Source organism: Adelges cooleyi, unplaced genomic scaffold, assembly GCF_023614345.1.
Source record: "Adelges cooleyi isolate 19-005CV unplaced genomic scaffold, UGA_ACOO_1.1 ACOO_flye_CR_arks_rails_tigmint_CR_PRNA_23, whole genome shotgun sequence".
NCBI lineage: Eukaryota > Metazoa > Arthropoda > Insecta > Hemiptera > Adelgidae > Adelges > Adelges cooleyi.
In genome coordinates, this window is record NW_026095893.1 from 8,625,726 (window position 1) to 8,640,401 (window position 14,676).

Here is a 14,676-nt window from a genome sequence, read left to right on the forward strand (position 1 = left end):
CACCAATGCATGCGAGTCATTCCTATATCCATTTCCATTTTAATTCTAGCTTTTATACAACTCATTCAAATATTTTTATGTTTAAAAGAAATTAAAATAGAAACTTACATTAAATTAAATAGTTTAAATGAACCTTTTAAATACAAAATTTTAAAACAAAACAAAAACGTGAAAAATTACAAAGTGTAATTAGTAAATATATTAGCGGTGAAACACCAATTGATCAATATGTATCAACAATATGTTATTATATTTAATCTAATTTTATTATTTGTTCAATTTTTGTTTTGATTGTTTTGTAAAATATTATACGACTGTAACGATCGAAGTATTATTAAGAAGAGACACTTTTTCCACTTGATAAAAACTCAGGCGCAGTTTACATGTATGATTTTGTGTTTACCTTGGGCGCAGTTTACAATCGCCGAATAAAAAGTTTGACTACAGATTTTTGAGGAAACTAAAGAAGTTATAGTTTTGTTCTAGATCTACTTTCGTCTAGATTTTAGACCTAAGCCACTAATACTTTGCTTGAAATAGTGCAATAAAGAAACAATTTTTATCCCTTCTAGGAGAAAGAGTTTATGGTATTTTTTTGGTTTGTCAATGCTTACTGGTAGTACTGCGTTTAAAGAATATTCACCACAGACCACAGAAATTTGATGAATATATATTTATAACCCCACTATAGGACCTTAATTCTAATATTAATATCTTTACCATAAGATTACACCTAATAAATCAAAAGAAAGTTTCTATGCCTTCTGAGGTAAAGGGTATTTGGTTGGTCAACATATAATATGGATAATACTATGCCTAATCCTTATTCTATCCAATATAACTTTAGAGCTAATTAGACTATTTTTTTTTTTAAAAATACAGCATGCTGTAGTTTTAAGTAGAAAATATGTAACTTAACTCGATTTTTTCGCGATTTTAAAGGGGAAGGGATGAATTATTTTTTGCCCAACAATGCACCTTTTAAGTACGATTTCTAATCTTATAGACGTGTTACATCATTTCAGTGGTTTTAGGAAATATCGTAGTTCCAAAAAAAAAAAAAAAAAAATAATAAAAACACATCATTGTAAAAACAGTACGTTTTCAGCATCAAAGTCAACGTTACATAGTAACTTTATAATTTTATAATCTGTATTACAGAATTTTGTACTATAGGATTTAATAAATTTACATTTATTACACTCATAAATGATTTAACATTCAGATAATAACAAATAAATAAATAGTTAACATTAAATGCTTAATTAAGGTCTAATAGCTCGATTTCACGGTTTTTGCATTTGGTCTTGTAGCGTAAAACATAATATTATTATTGTGACACAATCACAAGTTTGCATAATATTAAAACCATTGACTTATCCCTTGGAAAGGACGATCTAACCATTTTTTTTTCTTGATTACTTGTATTCCACTATTCCTTCGTCTCTGAATAATTTAAGAATGCCAGAACCGAAAAATACCAATGCCAGGAATATGTACAAAACGCCATAAATCAAAAACTGAAATATACCATAAAATTATTACACATAGTTAACAAATACATTTTGTAAGATCAGTTAAATTTATATAAAATAAAATTAATTTTGTCATAATTTAAACTAATTGTTGCTTGTTGGGGTAATATGTATTTTTACTATGTTATCGATTTATTTTACTTATGAGTTAAATGTTTTCTTTATTAATTTTTAGAAATGTATTAACCTCGCCATCATTATTTTGACATATAATATTGTAAAAATAAATTCATAAAATTTAAATGACATACCTACATTTTTCACAATAAAAAAATATATTACTAAGAAGCAATAGTATTTTGAAATAAACCGATTAGATGGTTAATACAATTTGCAATTTTATTATCTAACCAACACAAACTGTTACAACCATAACATTATGCACAGTACTCATAAGTGAATTTTTTAAAACAAATTTTAGGTAAAAGTAATTTTAATGTTCTATTTCTTCTAACATCAAAATTATGAATCTCTGGCCTTCAATATTTGTATACGATATGGAGGTGGCCAATAAATATCTATTACTATACATAATTTAGTTTCCAAAAAAAAAAAAAAAACATTATTTTGTCAATAATAATATGTTTGTTAGTTTTATATTATGATCATTTTATTGGACTTTTTTGAACATCGGCTCACCTGTTGCGCAATTGTTATCTTGATAAAATGACCTTGTATTACGCCATAGATTATTATAGTGTTAATGCATACTGCTAAGAATGTGTTGAATCCAAATATTAGACCGTAACATTTTTCGTTTAATCGTTTAGCTACTTCCGATCTATAATATAAAAAAATAATCAATTGTTATTAAATAACATAATATACTTTATAAACCGTTGTAATGTTTTATTTGGTAAATAATATCAAATTTCAAATTATAATTTGAATATTTTAAAAACACCTTAAAGATGAGACAACGTTTAAATGTATGTAATATGAATATGATAATAATCTACACTATTCTTAAGGGGATTGCATACAGTCTGTTTTTTTTTGACGTTTTAAACCAAAAAGCCAGACAAATTTTGACTACTTAGTCATCATCCGATTTGAATTCTGTAATGTGGAGTTCTTTGGCTAGGTTATGTAGGAAACAGATTTTTTATATTTTGCGTTTACAAAAAACGGACATTTTTAAATGATATTAGGCTTTGTACATAACGTATTAAAGTAGCCAAAAAAACTCAAATCTCTTTACAGAACTAAAATTGGACCATTCTTTGTAGTCGAAATTTTGTCTAGCTTTTTGGTTTCAAATAAACCAAATGGCTTTTATTTTTTAAAAATGTATTTAAACCAAAAATAATACCTTAAAGTTTATAAAAATTTCTATTTACCCGGTAAATTAATTGACATTGTCAAAATTTATTAAAACTTCTTTTTATATTAAATATTACCCTAAGGCTAAAGAGGAAATGGTGTAGAGATTTAAATGTAAATTAGATTAATTGGATTGACTTGGGGTCAATCCAATTAAATACCTAAACCACTCAAGTTAAAGAGCGCCGCCATTGGGCGGCTGCTTTTATTCATGTGTATCCAAGTCATTGTACTAATTCCGCTTACGGACTTATTGTAATATAATAATTACAGATTGTTTGTTTTACCAATAAAATGTTAAAAAAAACAAAAAATATATTACCCATACAATAGGTACTCCTTAAAAACAGACCGCATGCAATCCCCTTAAATACCTATCTGATTGCAATTTATTTTTGCCTAAAAGTAATTACAATTACGTAAACACTATGTTATGATAATGTTTTAATGTCGTGCCTGACACAATTCAAGGGACGTAGCACATTCGGCTCCCGTTTTACAAAAAGGTTAATTCCCAAACGGCTCTGGTTTTTTACAACACAAATTCCTTATCGTCAGCGAGTTTTTTTATGGAAAGAAAACGAAAAATGTTCTATCATTTTTTCAAAAATTTTAATAGATTTAATAGGGGGTTGCTACCATTTTTACCAAATTCGGAATTCGTATTGATAACTGATAAGGACGGCAGGTCCCAAAGTGTTTCGGCACTCGCTCGCTAACTAAAAATATCCTAGGTTTGCAGGCTACAGTCTAGGAGGATATTACAGGTTTAAATTTAAGTTAAAGTTTTTTTGAAAAGTTAAAGAGCCTTGATAATATACGCGTAGTACCAAATACCGGAGCCGTTTGGGAATTTACCTACTCGTGAAACCTTTTTCGACGGGAACCGTTTGGGAAAAAAACAAACAATGGATGGGAGCCGTTTGGGTTGCACCGAATTCAAGTGATCCTAACAATACAAATTAAAATATATAATAATTATTAATTAAAAATAAACAAATTAGCAAGTATATAAAGTTACAGAATATAGTGCTATAAATATAACTCCGACACACTGCCTGCAGTCCTATTACATGGTAGATTTTTTAAAATGTACTAAAATACCGGAATGAAACTGCAAATTTAAAAATTAACTCATTCCTGTGAGTGTACTTTTATACACGTTTGAACAATTTGAATAAAATGTATTGGTGAAAAAACTCATCTTACTCGGCAATAGTTAACATCGTCTGGTACATCATGCCGTAAATGATATAAAATGCGTAAATGAACCACAAGTTCCGATTGTAGACACAGCATAGTAATACAACACCGGCGCACAACGATCCAAAAGCGAAGAATATATCGCCCACAGAGTACCAGTTCCAATCTACTCTGCTGATTGTATATGCAGAAATGGCTCCTAAAAAATAATGTATTTAAATTTTGGACATACTTCTATAGTGGCTAAATTATAATTAATGCGTAGTTAAAGGCTATACACAATAATTGTAAGCCATTGTACTCAGTGTAATTGGCTCAAAGAAACAATGTTCATAACTAACGTATTTAGAAATTATATTATTTCTTGCATTTTGTTAGGTATTGTTTTATTATTGTTTATACCTTAGATTTAATTGGTTTTTATATCAAAACATTATTATACTGAGACATTTATGTCTTTTAATTACACTTTTTTTTTTATGCGTGTAATAATGTTATATATCTACGTTGCTTTTTAGTAATTGTCTTTTTAGTCTTACCTAATAAAGTATTTAAGGATTCTGCTGCTCCGTTAAACAGTTGAAACTCGGTATCATTGTTCTCTTCCAATATGTATGTGTAGAGAACATTTATGTAAGCGTATACCTGTGAAAAAAAGTTAACACTTTTTGAATCGCTTGTAAAACATTACGTACGACAAAACGAGTCGTGTATTTGGAAATTTTACTTTCTTTTACGAAGAATAAATTTGTGGATAGATAGATAAAATGAGTTAGTGATCTATTTAACCATATTTTGAAGCTTATTTAACTGTAACTTAGATCTTAAAAGGTGTCAATCTTAAATTTCTGATAACACCCGTCAAAATACCTACCTATCATAAAAATAGTTACACCAATAATTTTCTAAAAAAAATCTCACTTCAATATTTACTATTAATAAAAGTATGCCTAGTAAGTATAATTGTGAAAATACATGGAGTACGCAATGGTTACCTCAGCTGTCACTCGACACCTGAGGTAAAGCTGTGTCCATCGTAGCTTGATTCCAAGTAGATAACTACCCGGGATTTTTAGCCACAGTCCATGTCATGCCTTCTACAAGTGTTTTATACCTACACCAACCTAACCTATCCAAACCAATCAACTAACCAACAAGCCAATTGCCAAAGATGCTGAGGCAATGTCGAGAATGAACTAGTAGTGGATGCGTTAAAATATTAGTTATAAAAAACAGGGACTTAAATGGAAAACACAAGCGGTTTAAAAACTATTGAAACCTAGTACAACATTATTTGGCGAGGTCCTGGTTTGTCATAGTACTACTAATTTAATACATTGAAATGCGAGACCTAGTGCTATCAAGCTAGGAACTTAAAGTCGACTATGATGGAATCTGAAAACTTAATGGCCAAAAGCGTCTAATTTTAAGATTAACTCTTTAACACTGAAAGTATTAAATATTTTCTTAATATATATTATTTTCGTCGATTTCTAACCTGCAAGTATCCACCCATAGCTATTGCCCACCAAAAGCAGAGTTTTCGCACATAGGGATCCGAATACGATTGTTTGAAATCGTTATAGAGTGTTTTTATTACACCAATCTCCTCTTCTTCAGTCACATTTTCAACTTTGACATTATTCTAAAACAGTGAACACATGCATTATAAATAACACGTTAAAAAATTATACATCCTTAAATATTACTGCAGTAATTGATAAATACAAATGCCGTAATACCCACTGTTTTTAAAAATGTTTTTAAATTTTTTAAACTGTTATGGTAAATTAAAAAAATAGATTTATAATCTATAATTAATACAGACTTTAAAAAAAAAAATTGATTTACAGACCTTAAGCACTAAACTACACATAAAAAAACGAAATAAAGAAAAAGTTTCCATTCATTTTGACAATGTTTTTTAATATTATTTTGATTTTTCAGTGTATAAAATAGATTACTATGTCTTAAGAATATCCCATTCAACTTTTAAACTAGTTCGACTTTTTTTTCTTCAAAATTACAGAGTGCCGTAATTTTTAGTTGAAAATATGTACATTTTTTGGGTGTTTTGAAGAAGAAGGGGTGAACTTTTTTAAATTTTTCGCCTAATCTTTCAGGTTAGGATAGCTTTTTTGCTCAATTGTATTGGTTCTGAGAGCCTATATTGGACCATCTGTGGTTAATATAAACACGGTTCTCTGTTGTCAAACAAATTTATAAAGTGACATTTTTAATTTTGTTTTTCTAATAGTTTACAATTTATCCTATTAGAAAATCGACTATATTTAAGTACGATATGTAAAATAAAATAAGTAGTGCAATACCTACTATATATAGTAGGTATATAGTACTAATAATAATAGTTCAAATTATTAAGATATTTACACATGAGTAATTTTAAGAAAGTATTATCGAGTGAACAATATTGGGAAATTATAATTAATTATTATTATTATTATTGGTCATTTCCCCATTTTCCGGGAATCTTTTCCAATTTGTCTTTCCGCTAAAACCTTATTCGGACTATTACGAACATTAAAAAAAAATGAGCCAAATAGGTTCAGCCATTCGCAAGTGATGCGCTGACCAACAATCAGTATTTTATTTTTATTTATATAGATAATAAATGGGTTCTTTACCTTATCCACGTTAGCGTTTGGAACGATGCTGAGTTGCGAATCAGTGTATTTGCTTGGGTTGTAAATGGTAACGGTTGAATGAGTCACTGAGGAATCATTCACTTTTTTCTTCTTGTGGAAATAAAGACTTTGCTTGACCGGTGGCAATATTAATGCCCATACCGCCGTAAAACTCATCCCTATAGATATTATATAAGATTATTATTATTAAAGAAGCATGTCATTTTAGTCTTAGTGACCTTAGATTTAGTATAGGTAGTACACAAATAGTTTGTCAACATTCAAATTTAATCATAACGTTCCAGTTAATTGATCTATAATTAGCTAATTGTGTCTCATTTTAACATTTTTAAGTAAATTTTATTATTTTTTACTTTTTTTCTTTTACTTACCAAATATAGACATGTATACGAGTGCGTTGAAAGGAGGACTTCCGAATGCCATGGCGAGAATTTGAGCCACGCAAGAAGAAAAAAATTTACCACATAGGGTTGCAGCCCTTGCATGGCCTGTAATTTTTTGGTAAAACTGTTTTTCTTCAATCATAGCGTATAGATAACCAAACAGGGCCACTTCCGCAGAAAAGAAAAACCCATAGAACGCTTGTCCAAACTAAAAGCATAGAATAATTTGTTAAGGGTTTAAAATATTTGTATTTAATTTATTAGCTACTTGTAATATGCTTCATACTGTTTACAATTAAAAAAACTCGATTATAATAGGTATAGTTTAATATTATTATATAGTTAAAAAACAAACATTTTTTTCTGCGGCTACAAATAAAAGTATTAAAATAAAAGTCAGCACAGTGTGGTCGGGGCATTGTGAGGACGGAGTATTATTGAGATAATTAAGATCGGAGAGGTCACATGTTTTCAAAAACTGTTATAACTAAAACGGATAAAATCACTTTAAAATAAACGCCTCGATTAAAATTTGTTGACGGTAGAAATACAAATATCAATAAAATCATTGTTATGACAATAACGTGGATTAAATTGTATTTTTAGTATTAGGGTGGATATGATTAGGGTTCATGGTCTGTCTATAATAAGTTGTTGCCGTTGTTTTCTATACATCATAATATTGTTAACAACGTAATACAATTATTTTAAAATGCCTGTTGACTGTTGATTTACTCACACATACCACAACCTAGTAATTTAGTACAGTCAGAGTGAAATTTATTTTTATTTTTGGGTTTTCCTAAATAAAATAAAAAATCTGTTAAGAGTATACACACTTCATGCAGATACATCAATACCGATCTATAATCTCCTTGAGTCTTAATTATTATATGTAATGGGCAAACGTTTTTTAGTAGTTTTATAATATTTAAGACCAATTGCTACTTATGGTTGCGACACATGGGCCACAACAGCAGGCGTATACAATACACTTATCATCTTTGAGAGGAAAATTTAAAAAAAATTGTATGGCCCTGTTTTCGACGACAATGAGCAAAGATGGTTAAGGAGATCAAATGAAGAATTGAAAATTCTGTATACGAAAGAGGATGTAGTGCAGTTTGTAAGAAGTTCAAGACTTCTTGGGCTGGTCATCAGGCACGGCGCCAGAATTTTTTTCTTAGGGGGGCGGGAAAGGTCAAGTGAATTTTTTGGAGGGGCAACCACAATAATTTTACCTACTTCTGTCAATAAAAAACAATTATAATGATTTATCAGTGAATGACTTTAATATTTATCAGTGAAGTAGTATAAAATATGAATTTATTACAGATTAAGGGACAATATATACTAGTGTACAATTTAAGTAAGGCAACTTTTTTAAATAAGCGTTATTTTTACCTGTCGGCCATCATATAGCTCTTATTGTACTCTATGAAAGTCGAAGTAAAAATGAAGGCTTATAAAACGCCCAACAACCAGTCAGTGGAGATTATAGTTATCGTGTTATACCTACATTCTATTAAACCAAAACAATCCGTCAATAAACACTGAATTTTTGGAAAACACACACACAAACGTAAATATTATAACTATATATATATATATACACCAAAACACATAATTATGTGGGCGACGGATTATTGATAACCGATTGCAAAAGTACTCAAAATAAATTGATAAAAAAAGGCCACATTTGGTGGCAATGTCATAACTAATAACTAAATTTGTATAGATAAACAGGTTTAAATCAAAACAACAATTGTTTTCACAATTTCCGTAATAACTAAATTTGTATATATAAAAATACAGTTATTCAAAATCTGGGTTTTAGGAATAATAATCAAATATTTAAAATTATACTATTTAGCAAAATATCTGGGGGGAGGCGAGAGAAGGGCAAGAATTTGTTATGAGGGGGCGACCGCCCACCCTCGCCCCCCCTTGGCGCCGTCCCTGCTGGTCATGCATGGAGGGCTGATGGTTCCCTTATAAAGATGGTTATGGTAAATCAAATAGATCGGAAAAGACCAAGATAAAGATGGCTTGAAGTTGTAAATAAAGATCTGAAGAAGTTAAAACCGGATTGGAACGGAAACTTGGGTCTAGCTTACGCACGAGAAGTATGGGGGGAATTGGTTTTAAAAGCAAAGAGCATAAATGCCTCGTAAAAGCTTAAAAAATAAAATAAAATAATAATATCTGGCCTTAATCGATTTACTGGCAACATTTATCAATATTTAACATTTCTCATAAATCAATTTCCGTGGTTCACCAGTAAGTGAGTGCCTACTTAACAAATTCATTTGACTATCCTTATATATATCTTTATATCCTTATATATCCTGCAACTTTATGTATCTGCATAAAGTGTAGATACTCTTAACTTAATTTTCATAACATACGCCCTCCATAATCTTATGGAGATTGTAGATCGGAAATAGTTATATAATTTACAGGATATATGGACATATCCATGTATTGATGTATCTGCATGAAGTGTGGATACTCTTAACTGAGTTTACTCAGTTAGTTTTTTCTCTAAAAGGAAGCTAGTCAGAGTCGACTTGGAAAACCCAGTAATTAATAGAGTGAGAACAGCGTATACCCTTTACAGCCTTTTACATTTTTTTGAGAAAATTGATTTTCAGACCTTAAGTCCTACACTACACATAAAAAAGCGAATGAAAGAAAAAGTTTCCACCCGTTCTGAGGGAAGGAGTTTTGGATATTAATTGGTTTGTAAATTTATATAGATAAAGAATATACTATTCAAAAGGGTTACAGCGTACCGTAATTTTTTAGTTAACAAATATTTAAATTATTTTGGTGGTTTTCTCAATTGAAGGATAAACTTTCTAAATTCTCGGTCAATGAAAGTACCTTTTATGTACGATTTTTGATGTATCTACATAAAGAAATCGGTTTAGCGGCTTAGACGATATCTTGGATCTAGACAAAAAAAAACTATAACATATCATTGTAAAAACAATACCTTCTCAACTTTTCGGCTAGTAAATACTTTTAAAAAAATCCTGTGAGGAACCTGTTTGATTCTGTTTCTTAACGTTTAATGAAAATAATCGAGCACATTGCGAATCAATGAACTGGCCTCATTAAATGTTTAAAACAAAATAAATACGTGTAAAGTTTCTGAAAAAAATATTTAGAACCCCATGGTGCATTGTAATTTAATTAATCATTACATTTATAAATTGGTTTACAACCCAGCACTACTAATTTAAGACAAAAAAAAAACAACATATATAATCAATACTTATGATGTTATTGGCAAAAATGACTAATGGATAAGTTCGTTATCACACCTAGATCATAGTATTTATTATTATTGTAATAATTTATCCTTACATTTTATTGCATACAATAAAATTTTAGAATGTCAATAAGATTATTTACAAGTAAGTAATTTTATAAATAAGATTATTTATAAGGAGATACTTGTAGTTTGTAGAGATTATTTTATGTGAAAATATTATAACTTATTTACTAGGTACTTTATACGATAAACAAATAACAAGTGGTACTCTCACTAATTGGAACATTTAGATAATAGTTTTATAGAACAGATTAAAGTAACTGGAGCAAAATATTGTAATTACTTTAAACCTTAATGAAGATTAAAACCAAATATTGTGTTAAATCAGTTTTAAATTGTTTGAAGTGTACATAATTCAACTAAATGACCTCAAATGAATTTTCACTTTAATGCCACGTGACAATAGTATTGTTCGTCCGATTTTTTTGTTTGAAAACGCGAAAATAAATTTTTATCAATATTATCGAGAATTATAATTTGTACATTGAATACCTAATAAATTTTAAAATTAGATAAAATTATTATTTGTAATTAATAACTGTATATATTCAATATTATATGCGCGTTAAACCCACTTTACTTTCAATAAGCTAGTGAAAAGGGTCAGTATAATTAATTTACCTGTATCCTCAACTTTGAAGGGCGATTTGTTATGGCTATGTAGTGAAGTATTCCACCGATTCCATCGACGATAAGAACTGGTTTATATTTGACATAGTCAGTGACCAAGAATATAATTATGATCAAAACAAACATGGAGTATGACCCCACAGCGTAAAGTTCTTTTGGCACCTACAAAGTTGACACGTTATTATCAGTAAAAGACAATAATAAACAAAATTAAGCTGTTAAAAAATATTTTATAACAATTTTATTCCTTGAGGGTTTCTGAAGTTAATAATTTAATAAATACTAACTAGTGTAATACTAAATAGTTGGAATATTGAAATACATAATTATTCATCATCAGAAGTCATTTTTCTAGACGGTTTCCCGCCCAGCAAACAAAACCACCTGACCGAGTGCCGAACCGATGACAGTGAACGCCAACACACTGCCGCCTTACCCACTCGGACATTCGTCTTCCCTTTTTAAATATACATTAATTAAATAATGTATGTATTATGTGTGTTATTTAATGTATGCACTTCATGCGGTTCAATTTATGCATATTTTAATAGACTGCATTAAAACCAAATTTAAATGTTTTTATTTCAATAAACATCATTACCTGTTCAACTGTACAATTGATATATGGACTTGTCATATAAGCCGCGTAAAACGGTTCAATAGGCCTGAACTCCCTAACAAATGCAAACACTCCGACAAACAGTGATATTTTTTTCCAATTTTCCATTTTTTTTTTATTCAGGAATATCTGTTTAACAAACAATTATAATTTTATTTATGAGTTGTGTATACAATTGAACAGAAATATAAGGCACCTAATAATAATATTAAATAGGCTAATGACAGCAATAATGGTTTCAAACTAATAAAAAACAAAATATGTAAAATACAAATACTTAATTAAAATAATATTAACAATTTAAAAATAACAAACAATGATAATATCATATCTCTATACTATACAGATCACAGATGTATAAATTAATGTATAAAAAAAATATTTTTCGAAAAGGTAATTCAAATTTCTTTAGCTGTAATTATGAAATAGCTGGTAAAAAAGTTTTTTTTAAAAATTATTATCATAATTGTTATATTCAAACAATTCATAAAATTAAATGATATATATATATGGAAATTAGTAATTTAAAAATATGTGACTATTCTTAAGTACAAAAGAATACATTTTGGAACAAAACTTGTTTTGTCGTTAATAGGTACTAAATATTTGACTAATTTTTGAAAGCAATTACCTTCATCATTAGAACTAACACAATTTTTTTGAGCAGAATTACATACAATAAAACTAACATATGACAGTTAGTAATTTATTGTTGCTTAAGATTTAAACAAATAAACGATAAATTAAAACAAATTGTATGGCTTTATTATAACAAAAACATACTTAAAAGGTATCTAACTGTCGACTTATCAATTGCTATTCTGCAATACATTTCGTTAAATTAGAAAGCTCTATAAACAATTATCAATTACTTTTATATCTTTATTATTCAACTTTAAATTCATATTTTAAATAATCTATATTCTGTATTTCGAAATAAACTAACAATAAAGCAATAAAAGGATAATTATATATTAAAGATTTTAACAATGGGTACGGTATTAGTGTTATTAAGATTTACATATTGCAATCGCAAATTATAAAACTAAAATATTTTTTAGTTCAATTTTAAAATTGTTATTAATTAAACCTTAATGAGTTTTGAATAGTAAACTGTGAAGTATATTTTTAGTTAACTAATGTAAAGTGTTTAAATCAGTAAGTGTGCATAATATACAGTACAGTAACTAGTAATAAAGATTTAAATATGTTATTATAATAATTATAATATATAAATTAAAAGAATTACGATATCATTAAACCGTCGTATTTTTTATAATATTAGTTATCTGATCATAACATGTTCTGACCACATCTGATTAACACTCGTAGTTGAAATAATAATTATATCAAGAAAATTGGATATTGTAGAAATATTTAGGCATGAACTGATGTAATTTTTATTAAATAATTCATAAGAACGAAAATTTAAAATCCTTATAAATAAATAAATAAATTATAGTTAAATAATTAAAATTATTTCTAAGGTTCAATGGGAAAGTGAGAAGTTATTTTTTATGTTTTGTCTGTCTATATAGAAATATAAATTATAATAAATATGTATGTATTATACATTTTCTATTATGTATTTTGTACACATAAATAAAACTTAAAATATATACTACTCACATTATGTACCAAAGTTTTTTTAAAAAGTCAACACCTTCCTGATGGAATGAACGAAATTTCACATCTGAGTACTTGTCATCGGTACAGACTGCCTTTTATATAAATATTATCATTTGAAGCACCAATTTCTTAATCCATAAGATTAATTATATATTTATTAGTAAGCGGCGTAATAAGCCAATTGTATAGGATACATAACACGGGTTTTTTATATAAAAATTATAATATGCAGGTATACAACGTGGAGAGCACACTCCGACCACTCTGACTGAAATACCGCCAATGACTGAAATCTAAATACGCTGGCAAATAAGGCAACGCATGATTCAAACCAGTTTATAGTTTCTTATGAAAATTATTCTCGTCTCGTGACTACATTGTAATGGGAGGAGGGTAACCTAAGTTTTTCGGAACTCATTTGAATAGCCATTAGTTTATATATTATCAGTTATCGATATTATATAAGCATATAAAGACACTATGATTCATTTTTAATTAATTCATATAATTGCTATGATTACTGTTTATTATTGTTAATATTAATTATGTTTAAGGATAAGGTACACATTTTTAATGTCATCTAAGGAGTAAAAAGATCTATACATTTAGATAGTTTAAAAAAAATCAATTGATGTGTTTTAAACATTGTGTAACAAAATTGATTAGACATTATGTACTAAATTGTACACTATAACATATTTTATTATAATATGTTATAGACATTGGTCATCACTTTTTATTGGCTAAAATATGTTTATAATTTAAGTTACTTACGATATTGTTGTTATTTAATTGTATGAAATCAGCTCAACAACAAAGTTAATTAAAATTCAGTATAACATAAACTCAAAATATATATACTCAACATATAATCGTCTATATTTCTTATGACCTGAAATGATGAAATTTCTTATGTACACGAGATGTTAAAATTACCAATTGCAAAGTTCTTCGGCATAAAATTTGAGTTTTCCTTTATGGAGCTAAGACGGTGTTGATTTTACAATTATGTTTTGTAATACGTTCAGTAGCGCAACCAGCGGCGAAGCTTCAATCACTGAGGGCCCCAATTTTTATCGACTTCAAGGGCCCCCGACGGCCTGGCCCAACACCAATATTAGACTATTTTAATAATCCACAACAAATGTGAAAAACATAGATATTATATTTTAAATTTTATGTGTTTGGGAAAATATTTTGAGAGTATTGAATGGGGTATTCAAATCATTCCAGAATTCTAAAACAAATTTGCACAATGAATGCCAATACTTGGAAAGAGCTAAAACTGTTACAGAAAACTTATGAGATGGCTATGGAAATATATTTTTAGAATATTAAGATTTAAATT

General features: G+C 28.4%; 1 protein-coding gene across 1 annotated transcript; it reads right to left on the bottom strand.

Moving 5' to 3' along the window:
- Positions 1-1,080: 1,080 nt before the first annotated feature.
- LOC126836120 (thiamine transporter 1-like) lies at positions 1,081-13,602 on the bottom strand. Its single transcript, XM_050569211.1, has 10 exons — positions 13,329-13,602; positions 11,682-11,828; positions 11,072-11,242; positions 7,099-7,318; positions 6,707-6,885; positions 5,560-5,706; positions 4,601-4,706; positions 4,068-4,260; positions 2,175-2,316; positions 1,081-1,520 (listed from the first exon to the last, which is right to left on the bottom strand). Exons 2-10 carry the CDS (start codon positions 11,805-11,807, stop codon positions 1,419-1,421), a joined length of 1,386 nt encoding a protein of 461 aa, XP_050425168.1. The 5' UTR covers positions 11,808-11,828; positions 13,329-13,602; the 3' UTR covers positions 1,081-1,418.
- Between the last annotated feature and the right edge of the window lie 1,074 nt (positions 13,603-14,676).

Excerpts from the sequence above, each read along its gene's own strand:
- LOC126836120 (XM_050569211.1), bottom strand. The coding sequence starts at position 11,807 with ATGGAAAATTGGAAAAAAATATCACTGTTTGTCGGAGTGTTTGCATTT. Across the intron at positions 7,319-11,071 it reads CTTCAAAGTTGAGGATACAG|TTTGGACAAGCGTTCTATGG; the intron begins GTAAATTAATTA and ends CTATGCTTTTAG. Across the intron at positions 2,317-4,067 it reads ACGATGTTAACTATTGCCGA|ATCGGAAGTAGCTAAACGAT; the intron begins GTAAGATGAGTT and ends TTTATATTATAG.